Source organism: Heloderma suspectum, chromosome Z, assembly GCF_057233095.1.
Source record: "Heloderma suspectum isolate Gila_16-S chromosome Z, 16-S_ref, whole genome shotgun sequence".
Taxonomy (NCBI): domain Eukaryota; kingdom Metazoa; phylum Chordata; class Lepidosauria; order Squamata; family Helodermatidae; genus Heloderma; species Heloderma suspectum.
In genome coordinates, this window is record NC_139476.1 from 14,996,954 (window position 1) to 15,019,675 (window position 22,722).

The 22,722-nt window shown below is 54.1% G+C and overlaps 3 protein-coding genes across 4 annotated transcripts; all 3 read right to left on the reverse strand.

Moving 5' to 3' along the window:
• Positions 1-589: 589 nt before the first annotated feature.
• Positions 590-1,719, reverse strand: LOC146333738 (uncharacterized). The gene has a single exon (XM_084825862.1). The coding sequence runs from the start codon at positions 1,717-1,719 to the stop codon at positions 1,252-1,254; it is 468 nt and encodes a 155-aa protein (XP_084681988.1). The 3' UTR covers positions 590-1,251.
• CZH19orf25 (chromosome Z C19orf25 homolog) lies at positions 590-9,242 on the reverse strand. Of its 2 annotated transcripts, XM_084825865.1 has the most exons (3): positions 9,158-9,242; positions 4,136-4,297; positions 590-2,418 (listed from the first exon to the last, which is right to left on the reverse strand). In XM_084825865.1, exons 2-3 carry the CDS (start codon positions 4,269-4,271, stop codon positions 2,222-2,224), a joined length of 333 nt encoding a protein of 110 aa, XP_084681991.1. In that variant the 5' UTR covers positions 4,272-4,297; positions 9,158-9,242; the 3' UTR covers positions 590-2,221. The 2 variants fall into 2 exon arrangements, with proteins under 2 accessions (XP_084681991.1, XP_084681992.1); XM_084825866.1 differs by lacking the exons at positions 4,136-4,297; positions 9,158-9,242 and adding an exon at positions 2,850-3,009.
• Positions 9,243-11,675: 2,433 nt separating this feature from the next.
• MRPL54 (mitochondrial ribosomal protein L54) lies at positions 11,676-22,078 on the reverse strand. Its single transcript, XM_084825863.1, has 3 exons — positions 21,951-22,078; positions 12,934-13,090; positions 11,676-11,955 (listed from the first exon to the last, which is right to left on the reverse strand). Exons 1-3 carry the CDS (start codon positions 22,045-22,047, stop codon positions 11,823-11,825), a joined length of 387 nt encoding a protein of 128 aa, XP_084681989.1. The 5' UTR covers positions 22,048-22,078; the 3' UTR covers positions 11,676-11,822.
• Between the last annotated feature and the right edge of the window lie 644 nt (positions 22,079-22,722).

Sequence of the window (22,722 nt, forward strand, 5' to 3'; positions counted from 1 at the left end):
AAAACTCCATTCCATTCACCCCTGGGTTCCAGCTGGCCATGCCCTCTTCCAAAATACTCCACTCCATTCCACACCCCCAGGTTCCATCCATCCATGCCCTCTTCCAGAACACTCCCAATTCATTCCATCCCCCTCTGGGCTCCAGCCAGCCATGCCTTCTTCCAGAATACTCCATTCCACCTCCCTGAGTTCCAGCCGGCCATGCCCTCCTCCAGAAAACTCCATTCCATTCCATTCCCCTGGGTTCCAGCCAGCCATACCCTCTTCCAGAATACTTCATTCCATTCACCCTGGGTTCCAGCTGGCCATGCCCTCTTCCAGAATATTCCATTCCATTCCACACCCCCCCCCCAGGTTCCATCCATCCATGCCCTCTTCCAGAATACTCCCATTTCATTCCATCCCCTCTGGGCTTCAGCTGGCCATGCCTTCTTCCAGAATACTCCATTCCATCTCCCTGGGTTCCAGCTGGCCATGCCCTCTTCCAGAATATTCCACTCCGTCCCCCACTATTCATTTTACAGTTTCCTCCCCTCTCAGCCCTCACCCACCTTTCCACGGCCACTGAGAATGCTCATCCCTCCCTGAGCTGTTTTTGGAGGAGGGTTTTTTTTCCTAAAGTTTTTTTTTTTTTTGCAGGGGGAAGTGTGTGGGGGAGACTTCCACAAAGCTTGGGGTTCCCCTGAGTCTGCTAATAGCTCCCTCTCTTATATTTGGAGGTGTTTCTTAGGCAAGAGAAGAATCCAGACCCGTAGAATGAGTTTGTTATAAGTAGATAGGATGCATGCATCTATACAGTGGTCATTTCCAGAGGGAGGGTCCCACTTGCACACGTCCCCTAAAAAGCGAGGTATGCCCACGGAGCTCGAAAGGGAGGCAGCCCACTCAATCAAGAGTCATCCAAAAATTGCTTTTTAATAAGAGCTCCTTAAATTAAATCGAACGTGACATTCGGCAGTCTTGGGACCTGGCTTTTCTCTCTCTACACCAACCCCCTTCCCAACCAGATAAAGAACAAATGACACCCCTTCCCCTTCCAGTCTCCCCCCAGAACACCGAAAACTTTGTTGCACTTAAAGACCTTCTCACACACCAGTTCTAGGCACAAATCTACTGGGATCCATTCACAGTCACCACCCACGTCACTATGGGGCCTATGTCAAACACCAAATGAACCCGATGCGATTCTGGTGATGGTTGAAATGCAACAACCGAACCGCCACCACTGCCCCGATCCACTTCTCAAGTCCATTAGAAGCCAACTCTGCCTTTAGCACCGGTCAGGCTGGAAGGGGTCCTTGCGGGCAGCTTGGCCTTTTGCAAGCTGGCGAGCAGCCTCTGCCTAAAGAAGGTCCCGCGGTATTCGAGTCCGGTCAGGTGCCTCAGCGCCGGCGGCATCTGCTCTGGTTTGACATCCACGTAAACCGGGATGACCTTCGTTCCCTCTTGGTGGATCGCGTGGACAAGGTTCCACTCCACGATGCGCTGGCACCACAGGTCAGCCATCGAGCGGGTGGTCAAGAGGACGATGGCGACCCGGCTTGCCTGGATGATCTCGTTCACCGAGGCCACGACTGGCCGCCCCGCCACATGGTCCTGATGTTCCACATAGCCCCGGAAGCCTTGCTCTGTCAGGAGCTGGCAGATGGAGGTGGCAATGGGGTCATCGTCCGGGCAGTACCAGAGGGAGAAATCGTAACGGAATGACGGAGTGGTCATGGCAAGCAACCGCAAGGCCAATGGCGGCTATCCCCCCCCACGCCCCCTCCAAGCCCACTTGTCCCAGCCTGCCTAGATACGTGAACTCCAGGAAAAGCACCTGTCGGATTCCCCAACAGAGATATCATCAGTCTGTACGAAGAAAGCAAAAGAAGGCGTGACGGATCCACGCGGTGAATCTCGCAAATGGGGGAGGGGGGTGGGGACAAGGGACAAGCCTAACCACACTATCAGGCATTTCAAGGTGAGCACAGCAAGGAGGTTTCGGCCTTCGAGAGGTTTGCAGTGGGCAGCTGGCTTTGGCACATGTTCACAGAACCGAAAACATAGATGGTGTTCAAGATGAGTAGCTTACACATGCTGAAATCACATCGCGGCAGTGAGTCTTTTTTCTAGCTCAAGCATGGCACAATCCTGCAAGAGGGGGGCTGGCTTGCCAACTCCTCTATGTTTGGTTCGCCTGGCTTTCCTGGCTGGCGGCAGGCATCTCCCCACGAGTGTCTCACAAGGCCCTCTGCTTCATCTCCAGGATGCCCTGCTCCAGGGTTGCGCCGGCTAGCTTGAGCTCCTCGCACTTCTCCTTGAGCAGGCTGCAGGCCTTTTGAAGGCGGTGGTTCATCTCCACATAGGACTGGGTCAGCCGGTAGAGGCGTTCCCGCTTGGCTTCAGGGTCTTCGTTTTTGGCTGGAGTAGGCAGATCTGAGGACAGACAGAAAGACAAGGGTGGGGAGAGATAAAACACTCTCATATCTGGCCTGCCTGGGACCCCCAGACCCTCCCTCTGGCCCCACCCCCTTTCTTCCGATGGTGGTTTCCGGCCTTTGTGCTGTTTTTTCCCCATTCTGAAAGCTTAAAATGCCTCCCCTACTGCTTAGTTTACTGGAAATAAGAGCTCACTGCCAAAAAATGATTGTTTTTTGGCCCCACTCCATTTTGCCTTCAGACACACCCACCACTGGCATGCGGCCCCCAAGAACTTCTCCAATTTGGCCCCCGGACTGAAAGCGGTTCAACACTCCTGTCTTAAATAGTTAGAGCAGCAAGAATTACATATGCTAAAAATGGTGGCCGCATACTACAGCTGCAACGAATAAGTATCTATCAATGGCTACTAGATGGCTATGGGCTACCTCCAGCATCATAGGCAGTGAGCCTATGTGCTCCAGTTGCTGGGGAACATGGGTGGGTGGGTGCTGTTGAGCTCATGCCCTGCTTGTGGGTTCCTGGTCGACAGCCGGTTGGCCACTGTGTGAACACAATGCTGGACTAAATGGGCCCTTGGTCTGATCCAGCAGGGCTCTTCTGATGTTCTGAAGTAGATAGAAAAAAAAAAAAAGAAGGAATTTGCTCTTGTGGCTAAACCAGAACAAAATAAAAAGGTGTTATGATATACTGGATCCCGTTTCTTGAATATTGTAAGAAGGCTTTCAAAACCTCAGTGTGGTTTGTTTCTCTAGCTTTTGAATCATATATCGGATATGCCTTTCATGTTACCTTTTTTTTTTTTTAGGTCTTGATGGAATATTATTTATTATGTATTTTATTATTAATATTTATATACTGTCCCAGGGTGCAATCCTATGCATGTTTAGACAGGAAAAAAGTCCTACAACTCCCAGCATGCTCTAGGCAGCATGGCTAACTGGAGAATGCTGGGAGTTGTAGGACTTTTTTTCTGTCTAAACATGCATAGGATTGCACACAGATTTATTTTAAATTGTTTTTAGGCAGCCTTCAAGGATAGAATCTTTACATTCTCCAAGGACAACACAGCAGCCCAGCACACAGGCTGGGGAATTCTGGATTCAATTCTCAGCTCGCTAGGTGGTTTTGTACGCCAACCACTCTATCACAGTCTCCGCTTACCATCTGCAAGGCCGGCCTACCTTACAGGGCTGTTGTGAAGGATTTCTGAGATAACAGCCAGTGAAGTGCTTCGGAAATGCAACACAAAGGCGAATGACATTGACTGGAAGCCCTTGAGGGGAGAGGACCCATCCTCTTCCACAGTGATGACGTTTTATTGATAAATACTAATATTATACTAATAAACATGCTGGGAGATGTAGTTTTTTTTTCAATCTAAACATGCCTAGGGCTGCGCCTTTACTTGCTGAAAAGCCATCACAGCGGTGAACAGCAATTTGAAACAATAAAACTTGCAACACCCCAAAAAAGGAACATGAAAAACCACAAAAGGTGAAAACAACGTCATTTAAAAGCCTAACAACTATACCGAAACTCAGTGTGTGTTTGTTTGTTTTATTATGCAAGTCTTCTTTAGAATATTAATAAATTTTGAACATCCTTCTAAACACGGCACCAAATAACTAGCCTGGGGAATTCCTTCCTCTCTTTGCTTTTGCTCCACAATACCAGATGGCACAAGGACGAAAAGAATCCAAGATCCTGTTACCTTCGCTGGGCTCGGCTAGGAGGACAAAGACAGGGTCGTTGGGTTGGGCGCGCTGGACGTCCTCGAGAATCTGTTCCGTGTTGGGGGGCTCGGGGCGTGTGGGGAGCACTCCCCGCTTCTTAGCCTTTGAGGTCATTGCTTGGAAACAGGTGCCGAGGGGCACTGGAACGAGAAGAGACCGGGACAGAAGCGTGGGGGGTTAGAGATACGTTCCAACTGGCTTGGAGAGAGACAGGACCTGATCCACAAAGGAATGGAAATTCCATATGAGTATATGACATGGATCAAGGACATCCATCTGGCACCCACACTGTCATCTTTTCAGCACCAGGTACAGACATACTTATTTTCCCAGGCATTTGGAGATGAGTTACAGCTCGATAGTTGTGGGCTGTTTTTGCAGTGTTTATTCTAGGCTGTGAAAGTGCTGTTATTATTATTAATTATTAATATTTATTACACTTCTATACCACCCCATAGCTCAAGTGCTCGGGCGGGTGACAAAAATTAAAAGCCATCAAAATACATTATATATAGTCTAAAACCGTTTATAGAAAAACGTATAAACAGACAGCACACACAACGTATATCGAGAACAATTGTGAACAATCAACCATTAGACAAATTCAGGACCCGATTAAAAACTCATCATATGCTGCCGAGTGCCCGGGAGAAGAGAACGGTGAAAGATACCAAAAAGATAACAATGCTGGTGCCAGGTGGGCCTCGTCAGGGAGATCGTTCCACAACTGGGGGGCCACCACTGAGAAGATCCTCTCCCTTGTTGCCGCCCTCCGAGCATCCCTCGGAGGAGGCACCCAGAGGATTTTGTGTTTTCATATGGTATTGGTCTTAGATGTTACATTTATTTGTATTATTGTGCTGATTACGATTTACACTGAGTCCCCCTCCCCTGCCCCTGCCATATTAATCATGGATTTCTGCATTGTGTGTGTATGCTTTTTATTAATTAATAAATAGATATCTAAATAAATTTGTTGTTGTTGTTCAGTCGTTAAGTCGTGTCCGACTCTTCCTGACCCCATGGACCATAGCACGCCAGGCCTTCCCGTCCTCCGCTCTCTCCCGGAGCGTGCTCAAGTTCATATTCATTGCATCGGTCAATTAGCAGTTTGTCAATAGCTTCTATTTCTCCCCAAACGCAGGGCTACAGAGCCCGGCCCTCTGGCGTGCCCTAGATGGCCACACCCCCTTTCCTGGCCACATCCCTTTTCCTGGCCACACCCTCTTTCTCCTCCCACCAACCACCAATCATTTGGTGGTTTCTAGCTTTTGCAGTTCCCCCCCTCCCCATATTCCCCTCCTCCTAAAGCTTAGTTACTGGCCATAAGAGCTTCAAGCTAAAATGGGCTGGTGATGAAATGGCGCCCTTGTCCCATCGAGTTATCATGGTGGGAACGTCCGTGTCTCCTGGGTGGGTCTGGCCCATGCTACTCTAACAAGGAGGGCATACATATGGGGTGAGCAACTTGCAGGCCACAGTATCTGAAGGGCCCCATCAGCCTTAGCCAGCATTGCCAATAGCAAGGGATCATGGGAGCTGAAGGAGAAAACATCTGGAGTTGCTCACTCCTAGCATATATGTTCCTCACTGGAAGACATATATAGACATATACACACACACACGCGCGCGCACCATTCTGCATCAAACACTGGATTCTGTATCCTGCATGCACCACGTGCCAATCTTTGCAGCCTTACGGGCTAGAAACTTGATTGATAAACAACTAAAAGGTCAACCCATCTGCTACGTTTGGAAGTCCAGCTGTGCACTCAAAGACAACAACCAACACTGTTCATAGGTCAAAATAGCAGGTGTAACCACTACTGATACCATTTCTCCTATTCCTGCCCAACTCAAAAGCCTGCTGATTATTGACCATAATCCATTATTTGATTAAATGCGGTGCCCCCACCCCCGGCCTTTGTGTCCTCCCACCGCAAAAGTTGCCAAACTGTTGATTTAACTTGAAAACAAGGTGCATGGGATTTGCCTGAAAGCAGAATTACGTGCTTGAAAGTCTACCAGGTGCCTTGTTTTCAAGCAAAATAGCTAGTTTTCTGCAGTTACTGTGGCAAATTCAGCAGCACTCAGGGGCAAGGGTCCCCCCTGCCCCAGCCCCTAGAAATTAAACTAACAGGTGTTTTTTTTAAATGGAAAAGCCTATTTTAATGGTACAAAAAATCAGAGAACTTCTTTTCCCTCCACCATTGCTTCTTCCATCTTTTTTTCCTTACCACAAAAATAAACTGTTAAGGAGGGCTTTCTTTTGATGAGTAGTGGCAAGACCTGTCCATCTTGAAGCAGCCAAAGATATGTCCCCCCCCCCCCCCGCAAGCCGTAGTTTTAATCAAATACAAATTTTTGCAGATTTAATCTTAGGGAAGGATTAGTGTACATACTTGACATGCAAAAGGTCCCGGGTTCGATCCCTGGAGCTTCCAGTTAGAAGGATCTCATCCTGGATAATTGATTTCTTTTACTAGATTTATATATTGCTCTACATCCCATAACATTCCCAAGCGGTGAACAATAGAATGGAAGGGTGGGGGGAGAAATCAAAATATAGAATTAAAATGATCAAAATCAATGTGCCATCTCTGCAGCCTTGTGGGCTAGAAACTTGATTTAAAAAAAGAAAAAAATATGCCAATACAGCCACTGCTGGCTAGTCAGGGAAGACTTGTCTAAATAGAAATGTCTTTGGCATACACTGATGCTTGTTTGAGTTCGCTCTTCTGGGCTGACTCAGTATAAGGTGAGCTTTACACATCGAACTGACAATGAATTAAAACTAGCTTGATTGATTTCTTTCAACGGGATGAAAACTCGAGCAACAATTTCCAAGGCAGCTGTTCTACGGCCATTTGAAGAGAGAAAAATCGTCATAATGAAAGATCTTGTGCCAGTGAAACGGCTTTGAATAAAAATGCCTCTGACCCCTCCAGGTGATCTTGATTCAGAAAACTCCCCCCCCCCTGGACACACACACACTATCTATTTTCTCCCCAGTGAGGCCCCTTCCCAATCTGCTTCCATGGGGGAAAGGACTTGAGAAATACTTCCCGAGACTCCCTTTGCTTTGCTGTAATCCTACTGCAGAAAGGGGCAGGAATGCAATTAACTGAATTAATTGCTCCCCTCCCCCCCCCCCGCAACTTCCACAAAACAGCTGAATCTATTCACAGGGTCGTATAACCTTCCGAAATGTCTGATCAGCCATTATGATGGAATTGCAGATTTATGTGTATGATCTGTGTGTGCTTGCAATACAACTCCGACTTATTTGAGGCAGAGGGTATTTTCTTGGGGGTGGGGGATCATCTTCTTCTTTCTCAATTAATGCCCCCTCCCCCGGTTAATGGGGAAGGACAGCCCATCCATCCAAACAGGGGTTCCAGAACATTCAGCACTGTCTCTGCGGTCCCCGCAAAGGATGGCGATGCAAGACGCATGCAGAAAAAGAGGAAGGGAAAAAAAAACCCAGAGCACACCGGCACCGGTTCTGCAGATACCACACCCACTCCAATGCAACAACCCCCCAACACACATTTCAATAAGAACCCCCACCCCCAATCAAGGTGGCTTCTCTGAAATCCAGGCACCCCAAGGAGAAATCCCCCCCCGCCATACCTGCATCCACTGGTTCCCCCGAAACATAGAATATCCCCCCCACCCGCAATATATGTATTCCAACACGATCTAATGTCTCGTCTTCCCTGCCTCTTGCATATCCATCAGGTTTTCTCTGCTCACACCCTGCTTCCCTGCCGGGATCCCCCCTTTTTTGTGCCAAGCCTACCCCACCTCTCGGTTTCTAGCCCACCTCCCAAGTACCCCGCCTTGGAGAACCACCCCCCACCCTCCTCTAAGGCTGTCCAAAATTACCTCTCTTGCTCACCCCCCCCAGCCTGACCCCCATTAGTTTAAACCCCCAACCAGATTGTTCTGCTCCTCTAAGAGGATCCTGAGCCCACCCCCATCAGACACAGCCCTCTTTCCTGGGTTGTTCCCCCTCCCCAAGAGGAAGCCTTTCCAAAGAGCCTCACACCCTTGTTTTCACCAGGTCCCCCCAACCACATCTGCCTCCTCCTCTAGGAAGATCCCCCCCCATGATGGAACTCCCCCTCCCACCCCCTTCACCTTGCCTTCTCCCACCATTCTTCATTCTGAGCCTCTCGTAACAACCCCCCCCCCTACACACACACACACAAATCAGCCTCTTCTTGGGTCCTTCCTTCATCCACCTGGCCATAAGCCCCTCCCTAAAGTTACTCCCCAAAATATTCCCCCATATTTATACACCCACACACCCCAAAAAGCATCTTTCCTGGTTCCCCCACCCCATACGGACCCTTCCTTGACTCCCTATACCCCCCCCCACCCAGTCACAAGCTTCCCCATCAAATCAGGCCCATATTTATATGTCCGCCCCAATAACATAATCTTTCCTGGGACCCTCCCACACATAAACCATTTCCTTGGGCCCTCCTCACCTCACTCATAAGCCCCCCCATAAAGATTAACCCAAAGGTACCCCATCATTTTGTACCCACGCAGTACCTTTCCTAGGTCCCCCCCGCCCCCAAGTGACAACCCCTCCCAAACTGCCCCCACATTTATATCCCCGCCCAAAAGGCAACCTATTTCCAATATATAAGGATCATTCTCTTGGTCACACTCCCCCAACCTGCTCCCCTAGGCACAAACCAAGGGCAGCCCCCCCAACTTCCCCCACATTTATTATTATCCCCCTCCCAGCAATACTTTTCTCCCCTCCCCTCAGGGAACCTTCTCCACAAAGAGCTCCCCCATCTTTACGCCCCCAACCCCCCTTTACGCCCCCAAATCTTTCATGCCCCCCCATAAGGACTGTTTTCTTGGTCCTTCCTCCCCTCCCCCATTCACCCCCCACAAAGCTTAAGCCCCCCAAACCTCCCCCATATTCATGCCCCCCACCCTTTACCCCTCCCCCAAACAGCCCCCCTTTCTTTCCTTACCTGCTCTCCCTCCTCCTCCTCTCACCACCTGATTATCTCCCTCCCGCAAGCCACGCCCCTCATCGGGCCACGCCCCACCTGGGCCGGCGCTTCCGCCTTCAGGCCGTCCACTTCCGGTTTCCGGTCGAACGTGGCGGCCCGTGGGCACGGGCAAGCGCGGCGGCGCTCTACACGCGGCGGCGGCGGGCTCTATGGTTCCCTTGGCCCTGTTTCTAGGCGAGCGGGCTGCAGAGGGTGGGAGAAGGGCGCCGAGAGATAGGAAAAAAGGGTAGAGTGACAAATCCGCGGTTGAAAGGCGAGACCGACGGATTCTTTTGTGCTCCCTAGAAAATATTAGTGTTACTACTAATTATTATTAATGACTGTGCTGTAAGGCCACCATCCTATATCCACTTGCCTGGGGGAAAGCTCCATTGAACGCAATAGGGCTTACTCCTGAGTAGACATTAGTTTCTTGCAATCGTTCACTGTAACACATGAACAAAAAAAAGGTTTTAAAAAATAGATTGCTATTAATAACAATATTTAAAAATCTTTATTATTATTAATAATTTTTTAATCTTTATTTTTGTTCCTGTGTTATAGTGAACGATTGCAAGAAACTAATGTCTACTCAGAGTTCAATGGAGTTTATTCTCAGGTAAGTAGGTATAGAATGGTAGCCTTACATTACAATTCTCTACTCAGGAGTAAGCCCTATTGCGTTCAGTGGAGTTGACTCCCAGGTGAGTGGGTGCAGGATTGCAGCCTTACAGCACAGACCTCTACAGGTCTAACTCAGAAGTAAGGAAGTCACATTGAGTTCAATGGAACTTCCTCCCAAATAAGTGTGATTAGGGTAGCAGCCTTACTGCACAATTCTCTACTCAGGAGTAAGCCCTACTGAGTCCAGTGGAGCTTACCCCCAAGTAAGTGGGTAGAGAACTGCAGCGGTATTTACCTTTCAGATATTTACCTTCAGGTGTTGTTTTGGGGTATTTCTGGCCAAAAACATCATAGGAATAAACCTTATTTTCTTTCTTCCCCTGGGTCAAAAGTGAAATCAGTGCCCACAGAAATGAATGCAGAAACCCAGGAATTTTGGGTTTTGCACAGGTTCGACTGGGCAGCCAGGACAGCTCCTGTTCTCTTTAATCCAAGTGTTAATTCATGTTATTAAACAAATAAAAATATTTTAAAATGCTGGCAATGGCAGCACAGTTATCGCTATATAGGGCAGGATAGGGGGTGGAGAGCCACGAGGGGCTTACGACAGCCCTGAAACGTAATCCACAACCCTGCAACTTAGTCCAGTGTTATTATATTTCCCTGGGACTCTGGCTAAGGCAGAGTGCTTTACAACACCCCTGCAATGTACTGCAGTGTTATACCTCCATGGGAGTCTGCCTAAGGCGAAGTGGTGTACATCAACCCTGTAATGTAGTCCGGTGTCAATATTTTAGGGCAGAGGTGGGAGATAAGCTGGAGGGGATTCCAAGCCCCAAATCCCTTCCTACAAGATACCCTTACTGAAATTGGCCCTCCCAGTCCAAATCCAGCACTCCGTTGTGTGCAGACCCCTTGCATTCCATTAACTTCCATGCAGACAGGTGGCAATTTTAAACGTTTCAAGACAAGGGCAGGCAACGAAATTGAAGTGGGTTGTTGCGTACCAGGGAACCCCCTTTGAAATTTCTGATCACAGTGGGTCTTGAAGGAATCCATGGGACAGGTGGGGAAGTGCCACAGGCCACAGAAGACCCGCAGCTCAAGGTTCCTCTCCTAGGTTTTAAAACCTAAATGAAAAGCAGAGTTTTCACAGAAAATAAGATCTTGGTTAGAAAGAACAGAGATGCCTGCTTTTGCTAATGAAACAGAACTTTGATCCGGAGATCTCAAAGTCTGCATATTTTTGGTGATCCTTTGTTCTTGTGTATGCAGGTCATCTCTGTGTATGGCTCATGAGAGGCGGAAGTTAAATGGCTCCACCTCTCTGAGCCTCCATTCCTTACCTGGCTGCTTCCTACCCCATGCCTGACCCCACTCCAGCCAGCACCTACCCCTACCCTGTAACCCCACTCCAGAGCACAGAAGCATGGACTCCTCTCCAAGCCCCTTCCCTGGCTTGGAGGCCACCAGCAGTTTGGGGAGGAGGAGTGGGGGAGGATTCTCTTGTTATCGCCAACCTGTGATCAGAGATAATAAGGGGATTAAGAGGGCGGTGGCTTTGCCTCCCCCACGTCCCCTTCCCAGAGGTGTGGCAGAAGGCTGGGTGGGGCTCATCCGCCCCATCCACTGGATTATGGAAGCTTGACCCGTGGTAAAAAACTAACGGTGCAATCCTATGCATGTTTAGACAGGAAAAAGTCCCACAATCCTATGCATGTTTAGACAGGAAAAAATCCTACAATTCCAAGCATGCTGGCTGGGGAATGTTTGGAATTGTAGGACATTTTCTGTCTAAACATGCATAGGATTACACTTTAAGTAACTCTTTCAAGCTTGAAGTCTGCCCGCGCCTGGTGCAGATCTGTTAGAATTTAAGACAAGGAAAGATTTAAGAACCAGCTGCAGAATTGAGGGGTGTTTATTGGTCAATCTTTACATGAGAAAAAGAATAATCATAGGAATGAAGCAATCCACAGTTTCCGAGAAGCGTCTGCGGTCCATCTCCCGGCTGCCTGTATCAAAGCGCCCAGACCTTGGCTAGTTTGTGCTGTTGCTGGACATTCAGCTTGCGTAGCAGACGCCAGTATTCGCGGGTCTCCGGATCTAGTTCTTCCAACTTCTTGGGGGGCCCAAGATACATCTGGAAAAGCCTGGAAGGGGGGAAAAGAAAGAAGGCAAAAAAGAAAGCCACAAAGAAATAGGGACAGCCACAAAGCGTCTTGGGAAACCTACATATTCAAGTAGACCCGGATTTAACCATTATGCTGGGTACTCGCCAATGGGGGTTGGACTAGATGGTCTTAAAGACCCCTTCCAACCCTACTATTCTATGATTCTACAGGGATGCTTTGACTTGGATTCCTGCATTGAGCACCAGTTGGACTAGATGGTCTTACAGGAATGCTATGCACGTTTAGTCGTGCGCAAGCCCTGCTGTGTTCGATGGACTTTATGCACCGTTGTGCACAGGACTGCAGCCTGAGGCTAGGATTTACTTCTGAGCAGGCACACCCAGGATGTATTGATTTGTTTATTTAGGGGGCAATCCTATGCATGTTTTGACAGAAAAAAGTCCTACAACTCCTGAAAGAAAAAAGTCCCACAACTCCCGGCATTCCCAGCCAGCATTCCCCAGCCAGCAAGCCCTACAATTCTGGGAGTTGTAGGGCCTTTTTTCTGTCTAAACATGCGTAGGACTGTGCCCTGAAAAGTATTTTTATCCCTCAGCCAAAAAGTCTCCATTCTGGGATTCTGCCAGGTGCTGCTCATATATGTTAACATCTTTCTTTGCCATTATAAGGACCAGAAACTTGACTCGTTCAGAAAGAAAGTCAGCACTCACAAATGGCTGAATTTGGCGCCCGAAATCAAACCCTGCACCCTTTCCTGCATTTGCGTGGAATGGTGGGATACATACTACCATCTTTGCTGTTTTTAATCTTTGTAAACCACCCAGAGAGCTCCAGCTATTGGGCGGTATAGAAATGTAGTAAATAACAACAACAACAACAACAATAATAACTGGAGCAGCAAAGGAATCCCAGAAGCCTTGCCTCTCCAACCCAGTATCCAACCACTAGGCCTTTCTACCTCTCATGAAGCCTGGTGCGAATGATTATGCCACTCACCATTCAGGATATTCAGAGTCCGGCTTCAGTGCCACTTCTGGGCCTTCCTTGAAGATGTTTGCCCCCATGGCGTGGGAGGTGAGCAACACGGAGTCCTTGCATACCTCAGGGCCTTTGAGGGCATCTTTGGGTAAGTTTTTTCCTTTAGCCTTCATCACTGCAAAAAAAAAAAAGGATCCAGCATTGAATCCCTTGCGTGTTTATAGCCACAACAGAGCATGTGCAAAGGGCACGTGTGTGTGTGTGTGTTTTGTGGGTGCGGGGGCTGTCTTCTGAGCTGAGGGACATCCTGTGATTTGTGGAGGAAATTTGTCCAGGGTGTTCTTTTTCTGCGGAAAATGTTCTATTTCATAAGTTCAGAAGTAAAAAAGCGGATGTATGCCAGTTGCAAATCCCATATTAGGCAAGCTTGGCAGTTTGCAGTCATAAGGACTAGAAATGTGATTTGTTCAAAAAAGAAAGTCAAAAAGAAAGTTGTAATTAATGTTTGTCAGGTGATTATCCCTAGACAGTTTGTGAGAAGATACATATATTAAAATACAGAAATGTTTTGAACTGAAATAAAATATGTCGTGACAGAGAAACTGAAGGTGCATCTTAAAGGTACATACGTATTACGGTGCAATCCTATGCATGTTTAGACAGAAAAAAGTCCTACAACTCCCAGCATGCCCCTGTAAGGGAAGCACATGCTGTTGTCTTTAAATCTGTACAAGTATTCCTATTAAAAAAATGTCTACATCATAAAACATTTAAGTCACATTAAGTGTGATGTAATTTCCTCCCTTCATATATTTCAGATTAAATATGTCAGGTTTAACGAAACAGAAATTAACACAGGAGAGTTGGTTTTTTTTTTAAAGTTGTGTTGTTTACTAAATACAAATAAAATAAGCATGCCAAATTAGATCACTCTCTAGAGCATAAGAACATTTTCCGATGCAAATGAAACATTTCCCAATGCAAATTTCCCTTTGCAAAGGAAATGTTTCCAGTTTGAATTCTTCCAGAAAACCCACATCATCAGCAGCTGTATAGGGAGGGTGGAGGCAGCATTCTGCAGGGGAAAAAAGTATAGAATTCATCTGCACTCCCTTTTTTTGGGGGGGGGGGAGTGGGGCAAACGTCAGCGCCTGTTTTAATTTCTCAGCATCTCTGGTTCAAAAAAGACCAGGATGTGGGAAAAACGCCTGTGCTAGGGGGACTGGAGAGTGGCTGCAAGTCAAGGGAAGACAATTCTGGGCTGGCCATTTCATGGTGTGACTCAATATAAGGCCACTTCCGATGTTACAACAATGAGGACTAGCCACCTCCTGTGCAGAAAACTCCTCCCGCGCCCACTCTTTTGTAACACTCCCACAGTTTCTTTGGCAACTCTCTGGGGTTCAAAGGGTCCTGATCCCCCAACCCCAGTCTGGGCCAAAAGGAAAAGAGACAAGGATCGAAAGTCTTTGTGTATCTGCCAGTCTTTGTGGTGGGGAACTTCGGAAGTTACCTGATACTGAGACACTCTGTCCATCTGGGGACTGAACATGCAGCCTTCTGCATGTCACGCAGGTGCTCGGCCCACCGAGCCACCGGCAATTCTGGCAGGGCAGATCTTTGGATTACAGAGGTACGGAAAGAAATGCTGGGCAGCAGCCCAACACATCTGCACAGCACCAGATTGGGGAATGGCCAGTGTGGTGTTGTGGTTGGAGCATTGGACTAGGAGCCGGGAGACCCGGGTTACCGTCCCCCATCAGCCATGGAGCTCACTGGGTGACTGTGGGCCAGTCACTGACTCTCAGCCTAACCTACCTCACAGGGTTGTTGTGAGGATAATACAGAGAGGAAGAGGGTGATCACGTATGTTGCCTTGGGCTCCTTGGAGGAAAAAAGGAGGGACAGAAATGTCATGAATAAATAATGGGTGTTGCAGTCCAACGCATCCGGAGGGCACCAGGCTGATGAGAGCTGTAGTCCAACACATCTGCAGGGGCACCAAGTTGGGGAATGGCCAGGCTGGCTGAGAATGATGGGGCTTTTAGCCCAACACACCCAGAGGGCGGCTGGTTGGGGAATGGCCGGGCCATCTGGGAATGATGGGGGCTGTAGTCCAACACACCCAGAGGGCAGCTGGTTGGGGAATGGCCGGGCCGGCTGGGAATGATGGGGGCTGCAGTCCAACACACCCAGAGGGCGGCTGGTTGGGGAATGGCCGGGCCGGCTGGGAATGATGGGGGCTGTAGTCCAAGACACCCAGAGGGCAGCTGGTTGGGGAATGTCCAGGCCGGCTGGGAATGATGGGGGCTGCAGTCCAACACACCCAGGGGGCGGCTGGTTGGGGAATGGCCGGGCCGGCTGGGAATGATGGGGGCTGCAGTCCAACACACCCAGAGGGCGGCTGGTTGGGGAATGGCCGGGCCGGCTGGGAATGATGGGGGCTGCAGTCCAACACACCCAGAGGGCGGCTGGTTGGGGAATGGCTGGGCTGGCTGGGAATGATGGGGGCTGTAGTCCAACACACCCAGAGGGCAGCTGGTTGGGGAATGGCCGGGCCGGCTGGGAATGATGGGGGCTGCAGTCCAACACACCCAGAGGGCGGCTGGTTGGGGAATGGCCGGGCCGGCTGGGAATGATGGGGGCTGCAGTCCAAGACACCCAGATGGCAGCTGGTTGGGGAATGGCCGGGCCGGCTGGGAATGATGGGGGCTGTAGTCCAAGACACCCAGATGGCAGCTGGTTGGGGAATGGCCGGGCCGGCTGGGAATGATGGGGGCTGCAGTCCAACACACCCAGAGGGCAGCTGGTTGGGGAATGGCCGGGCCGGCTGGGAATGATGGGGGCTGTAGTCCAAGACACCCAGATGGCAGCTGGTTGGGGAATGGCCGGGCCGGCTGGGAATGATGGGGGCTGTAGTCCAAGACACCCAGATGGCAGCTGGTTGGGGAATGGCCGGGACGGCTGGGAATGATGGGGGCTGTAGTCCAACACACCCAGAGGGCAGCTGGTTGGGGAATGTCCAGGCCGGCTGGGAATGATGGGGGCTGCAGTCCAACACACCCAGGGGGCGGCTGGTTGGGGAATGGCCGGGCCGGCTGGGAATGATGGGGGCTGCAGTCCAACACACACAGGGGGCGGCTGGTTGGGGAATGGCCGGGCCGGCTGGGAGTGATGGGGGCTGTAGTCCAAGACACCCAGATGGCAGCTGGTTGGGGAATGGCCGGGCCGGCTGGGAGGGATGGGGGCTGTAGTCCAAGACACCCAGATGGCAGCTGGTTGGGGAATGGCCGGGCCGGCTGGGAATGATGGGGGCTGTAGTCCAAGACACCCAGATGGCAGCTGGTTGGGGAATGGCCGGGCCGGCTGGGAATGATGGGGGCTGTAGTCCAAGACACCCAGATGGCAGCTGGTTGGGGAATGGCCGGGCCGGCTGGGAATGATGGGGGCTGTAGTCCAAGACACCCAGATGGCAGCTGGTTGGGGAATGGCCGGGCCGGCTGGGAATGATGGGGGCTGCAGTCCAACACACCCAGAGGGCAGCTGGTTGGGGAATGGCCGGGCCGGCTGGGAATGATGGGGGCTGTAGTCCAAGACACCCAGATGGCAGCTGGTTGGGGAATGGCCGGGCCGGCTGGGAATGATGGGGGCTGTAGTCCAAGACACCCAGATGGCAGCTGGTTGGGGAATGGCCGGGCCGGCTGGGAATGATGGGGGCTGTAGTCCAACACACCCAGAGGGCAGCTGGTTGGGGAATGGCCGGGCCGGCTGGGAATGATGGGGGCTGCAGTCCAACACACCCAGAGGGCGGCTGGTTGGGGAATGGCCGGGCCGGCTGGGAATGATGGGGGCTGTAGTCCAACACACCCAGAGGGCAGCTGGTTGGGGAATGTCCAGGCCGGCTGGGAATGATGGGGGCTGCAGTCCAACACACCCAGGGGGCGGCTGGTTGGGGAATGGCCGGGCCGGCTGGGAATGATGGGGGCTGCAGTCCAACACACACAGGGGGCGGCTGGTTGGGGAATGGCCGGGCCGGCTGGGAGTGATGGGGGCTGTAGTCCAAGACACCCAGATGGCAGCTGGTTGGGGAATGGCCGGGCCGGCTGGGAATGATGGGGGCTGTAGTCCAAGACACCCAGAGGGCAGCTGGTTGGGGAATGGCCGGGCCGGCTGGGAATGATGGGGGCTGTAGTCCAAGACACCCAGAGGGCAGCTGGTTGGGGAATGGCCGGGCCGGCTGGGAATGATGGGGGCTGCAGTCCAACACACCCAGAGGGCAGCTGGTTGGGGAATGGCCGGGCCGGCTGGGAATGATGGGGGCTGTAGTCCAAGACACCCAGATGGCAGCTGGTTGGGGAATGGCCGGGCCGGCTGGGAATGATGGGGGCTGTAGTCCAAGACACCCAGATGGCAGCTGGTTGGGGAATGGCCGGGCCGGCTGGGAATGATGGGGGCTGTAGTCCAACACACCCAGAGGGCAGCTGGTTGGGGAATGTCCAGGCCGGCTGGGAATGATGGGGGCTGCAGTCCAACACACCCAGGGGGCGGCTGGTTGGGGAATGGCCGGGCCGGCTGGGAATGATGGGGGCTGCAGTCCAACACACACAGGGGGCGGCTGGTTGGGGAATGGCCGGGCCGGCTGGGAGTGATGGGGGCTGTAGTCCAAGACACCCAGATGGCAGCTGGTTGGGGAATGGCCGGGCCGGCTGGGAATGATGGGGGCTGCAGTCCAACACACCCAGAGGGCGGCTGGTTGGGGAATGGCCGGGCCGGCTGGGAATGATGGGGGCTGTAGTCCAAGACACCCAGATGGCAGCTGGTTGGGGAATGGCCGGGCCGGCTGGGAATGATGGGGGCTGTAGTCCAAGACACCCAGATGGCAGCTGGTTGGGGAATGGCCGGGCCGGCTGGGAATGATGGGGGCTGTAGTCCAACACACCCAGAGGGCAGCTGGTTGGGGAATGTCCAGGCCGGCTGGGAATGATGGGGGCTGCAGTCCAACACACCCAGGGGGCGGCTGGTTGGGGAATGGCCGGGCCGGCTGGGAATGATGGGGGCTGCAGTCCAACACACACAGGGGGCGGCTGGTTGGGGAATGGCCGGGCCGGCTGGGAGTGATGGGGGCTGTAGTCCAAGACACCCAGATGGCAGCTGGTTGGGGAATGGCCGGGCCGGCTGGGAATGATGGGGGCTGTAGTCCAAGACACCCAGATGGCAGCTGGTTGGGGAATGGCCGGGCCGGCTGGGAGTGATGGGGGCTGTAGTCCAAGACACCCAGATGGCAGGTGGTTGGGGAATGGCCGGGCCGGCTGGGAATGATGGGGGCTGTAGTCCAAGACACCCAGATGGCAGCTGGTTGGGGAATGGCCGGGCCGGCTGGGAATGATGGGGGCTGCAGTCCAACACACCCAGAGGGCAGCTGGTTGGGGAATGGCCGGGCCGGCTGGGAATGATGGGGGCTGTAGTCCAAGACACCCAGATGGCAGCTGGTTGGGGAATGGCCGGGCCGGCTGGGAATGATGGGGGCTGTAGTCCAAGACACCCAGATGGCAGCTGGTTGGGGAATGGCCGGGCCGGCTGGGAATGATGGGGGCTGTAGTCCAACACACCCAGAGGGCAGCTGGTTGGGGAATGGCCGGGCCGGCTGGGAATGATGGGGGCTGCAGTCCAACACACCCAGAGGGCGGCTGGTTGGGGAATGGCCGGGCCGGCTGGGAATGATGGGGGCTGTAGTCCAACACACCCAGAGGGCAGCTGGTTGGGGAATGTCCAGGCCGGCTGGGAATGATGGGGGCTGCAGTCCAACACACCCAGGGGGCGGCTGGTTGGGGAATGGCCGGGCCGGCTGGGAATGATGGGGGCTGCAGTCCAACACACACAGGGGGCGGCTGGTTGGGGAATGGCCGGGCCGGCTGGGAGTGATGGGGGCTGTAGTCCAAGACACCCAGATGGCAGCTGGTTGGGGAATGGCCGGGCCGGCTGGGAATGATGGGGGCTGTAGTCCAAGACACCCAGAGGGCAGCTGGTTGGGGAATGGCCGGGCCGGCTGGGAATGATGGGGGCTGTAGTCCAAGACACCCAGAGGGCAGCTGGTTGGGGAATGGCCGGGCCGGCTGGGAATGATGGGGGCTGCAGTCCAACACACCCAGAGGGCAGCTGGTTGGGGAATGGCCGGGCCGGCTGGGAATGATGGGGGCTGTAGTCCAAGACACCCAGATGGCAGCTGGTTGGGGAATGGCCGGGCCGGCTGGGAATGATGGGGGCTGTAGTCCAAGACACCCAGATGGCAGCTGGTTGGGGAATGGCCGGGCCGGCTGGGAATGATGGGGGCTGTAGTCCAACACACCCAGAGGGCAGCTGGTTGGGGAATGTCCAGGCCGGCTGGGAATGATGGGGGCTGCAGTCCAACACACCCAGGGGGCGGCTGGTTGGGGAATGGCCGGGCCGGCTGGGAATGATGGGGGCTGCAGTCCAACACACACAGGGGGCGGCTGGTTGGGGAATGGCCGGGCCGGCTGGGAGTGATGGGGGCTGTAGTCCAAGACACCCAGATGGCAGCTGGTTGGGGAATGGCCGGGCCGGCTGGGAATGATGGGGGCTGCAGTCCCACACACCCAGAGGGCGGCTGGTTGGGGAATGGCCGGGCCGGCTGGGAATGATGGGGGCTGTAGTCCAAGACACCCAGATGGCAGCTGGTTGGGGAATGGCCGGGCCGGCTGGGAATGATGGGGGCTGTAGTCCAAGACACCCAGATGGCAGCTGGTTGGGGAATGGCCGGGCCGGCTGGGAATGATGGGGGCTGTAGTCCAACACACCCAGAGGGCAGCTGGTTGGGGAATGTCCAGGCCGGCTGGGAATGATGGGGGCTGCAGTCCAACACACCCAGGGGGCGGCTGGTTGGGGAATGGCCGGGCCGGCTGGGAATGATGGGGGCTGCAGTCCAACACACACAGGGGGCGGCTGGTTGGGGAATGGCCGGGCCGGCTGGGAGTGATGGGGGCTGTAGTCCAAGACACCCAGATGGCAGCTGGTTGGGGAATGGCCGGGCCGGCTGGGAATGATGGGGGCTGTAGTCCAACACACCCAGAGGGCAGCTGGTTGGGGAATGGCCGGGCCGGCTGGGAATGATGGGGGCTGCAGTCCAACACACCCAGAGGGCGGCTGGTTGGGGAATGGCCGGGCCGGCTGGGAATGATGGGGGCTGTAGTCCAACACACCCAGAGGGCAGCTGGTTGGGGAATGTCCAGGCCGGCTGGGAATGATGGGGGCTGCAGTCCAACACACCCAGGGGGCGGCTGGTTGGGGAATGGCCGGGCCGGCTGGGAATGATGGGGGCTGCAGTCCAACACACACAGGGGGCGGCTGGTTGGGGAATGGCCGGGCCGGCTGGGAGTGATGGGGGCTGTAGTCCAAGACACCCAGATGGCAGCTGGTTGGGGAATGGCCGGGCCGGCTGGGAATGATGGGGGCTGTAGTCCAAGACACCCAGAGGGCAGCTGGTTGGGGAATGGCCGGGCCGGCTGGGAATGATGGGGGCTGTAGTCCAAGACACCCAGAGGGCAGCTGGTTGGGGAATGGCCGGGCCGGCTGGGAATGATGGGGGCTGCAGTCCAACACACCCAGAGGGCAGCTGGTTGGGGAATGGCCGGGCCGGCTGGGAATGATGGGGGCTGTAGTCCAAGACACCCAGATGGCAGCTGGTTGGGGAATGGCCGGGCCGGCTGGGAATGATGGGGGCTGTAGTCCAAGACACCCAGATGGCAGCTGGTTGGGGAATGGCCGGGCCGGCTGGGAATGATGGGGGCTGTAGTCCAACACACCCAGAGGGCAGCTGGTTGGGGAATGTCCAGGCCGGCTGGGAATGATGGGGGCTGCAGTCCAACACACCCAGGGGGCGGCTGGTTGGGGAATGGCCGGGCCGGCTGGGAATGATGGGGGCTGCAGTCCAACACACACAGGGGGCGGCTGGTTGGGGAATGGCCGGGCCGGCTGGGAGTGATGGGGGCTGTAGTCCAAGACACCCAGATGGCAGCTGGTTGGGGAATGGCCGGGCCGGCTGGGAATGATGGGGGCTGTAGTCCAAGACACCCAGAGGGCAGCTGGTTGGGGAATGTCCAGGCCGGCTGGGAATGATGGGGGCTGCAGTCCAACACACCCAGAGGGCAGCTGGTTGGGGAATGTCCAGGCCGGCTGGGAATGATGGGGGCTGTAGTCCAAGACACCCAGAGGGCGGCTGGTTGGGGAATGGCCGGGCCGGCTGGGAATGATGGGGGCTGTAGTCCAACACACCCAGATGGCAGCTGGTTGGGGAATGTCCAGGCCGGCTGGGAATGATGGGGGCTGTAGTCCAAGACACCCAGAGGGCGGCTGGTTGGGGAATGGCCGGGCCGGCTGGGAATGATGGGGGCTGCAGTCCAACACACCCAGAGGGCAGCTGGTTGGGGAATGTCCAGGCCGGCTGGGAATGATGGGGGCTGTAGTCCAAGACACCCAGAGGGCGGCTGGTTGGGGAATGGCCGGGCCGGCTGGGAATGATGGGGGCTGTAGTCCAACACACCCAGAGGGCAGCTGGTTGGGGAATGGCCGGGCCGGCTGGGAATGATGGGGGCTGCAGTCCAAGACACCCAGATGGCAGCTGGTTGGGGAATGGCCGGGCCGGCTGGGAATGATGGGGGCTGCAGTCCAAGACACCCAGAGGGCGGCTGGTTGGGGAATGGCCGGGCCGGCTGGGAATGATGGGGGCTGTAGTCCAACACACCCAGAGGGCAGCTGGTTGGGGAATGTCCAGGCCGGCTGGGAATGATGGGGGCTGTAGTCCAAGACACCCAGAGGGCGGCTGGTTGGGGAATGGCCGGGCCGGCTGGGAATGATGGGGGCTGCAGTCCGACGCATCGTGGGGGCGGCCGGGCCGGCCGGGCACGAGCGCACGCGCAGCCCGCGCCTGCGGGGAGGCCGGCTGGCGGGGCGCGCCGCCCCTCGCGGCTGGGGGGCGAACGCGCCCCCGCGGCCCTCGCCCCCCGGGGCCCGCGGCTTACCGGGCTTCTTGGCGTAGCTCCTGCCCGCCGGGCGCTGCCCGAGGAGCGCGGCGGCCGCGCCGAGCAGCCGCCGCCCGCGCCGCGCCAGCCACGCCATGCCGGCCGCGCGCGCGCGCTCTCGCTCGCTCGCCGCCGGGCTGCGCGGGCGCGGCGGGCGGAGCGCGCGAGCCTCGGCCCGCCCCCGCGCGCCGCCACGCGTGTTGTCGCAGCCGAGCTCGCCGCAACTGGGAGGTGGCCTCGCTCGTCGTACTCTCGTTAATGCTTTTCCCCTGGAGCTTGACGTTCAGCAGTCTTTAAAAAAAAAAAAAACTGGTTCGATTTTCTAAAAGGTGACGTTATGCGAACCAGGCACTGTACGTGTTGAAAAATACTCCCTTTATTCACAAAAAAAGCATTTTATTAATCTTAAATGCCGTCTCGCCCACCACCCTTCAGGACTCCTGCAACTGTTTAAGAGTCTAAACAGTTGACAATAATAATTGAAACGTGTGTGCGTGTCCTGGCCTGTTTTTTGTTTGTCCCCACCTCTAGCATTCTGGATACACTGCCTCCAGAGCTGGAGGGCTGATTTTAAGCAATTGTTCAAAAACCCCTGCTGGATAAGTATGAAGGCCCATCAAAGTCTTGCATCCTGTTTCCAACACCCAAACTGTTGTTGTTCAGTCGTTCAGTCGTGTCCGACTCTTCGTGACCCCATGGACCGTAGCACGCCAGGCCTCCCTGTCCTGCGCTCTCTCCCGGAGCGTGCTCAAGTCCATATTCATTGCATCCA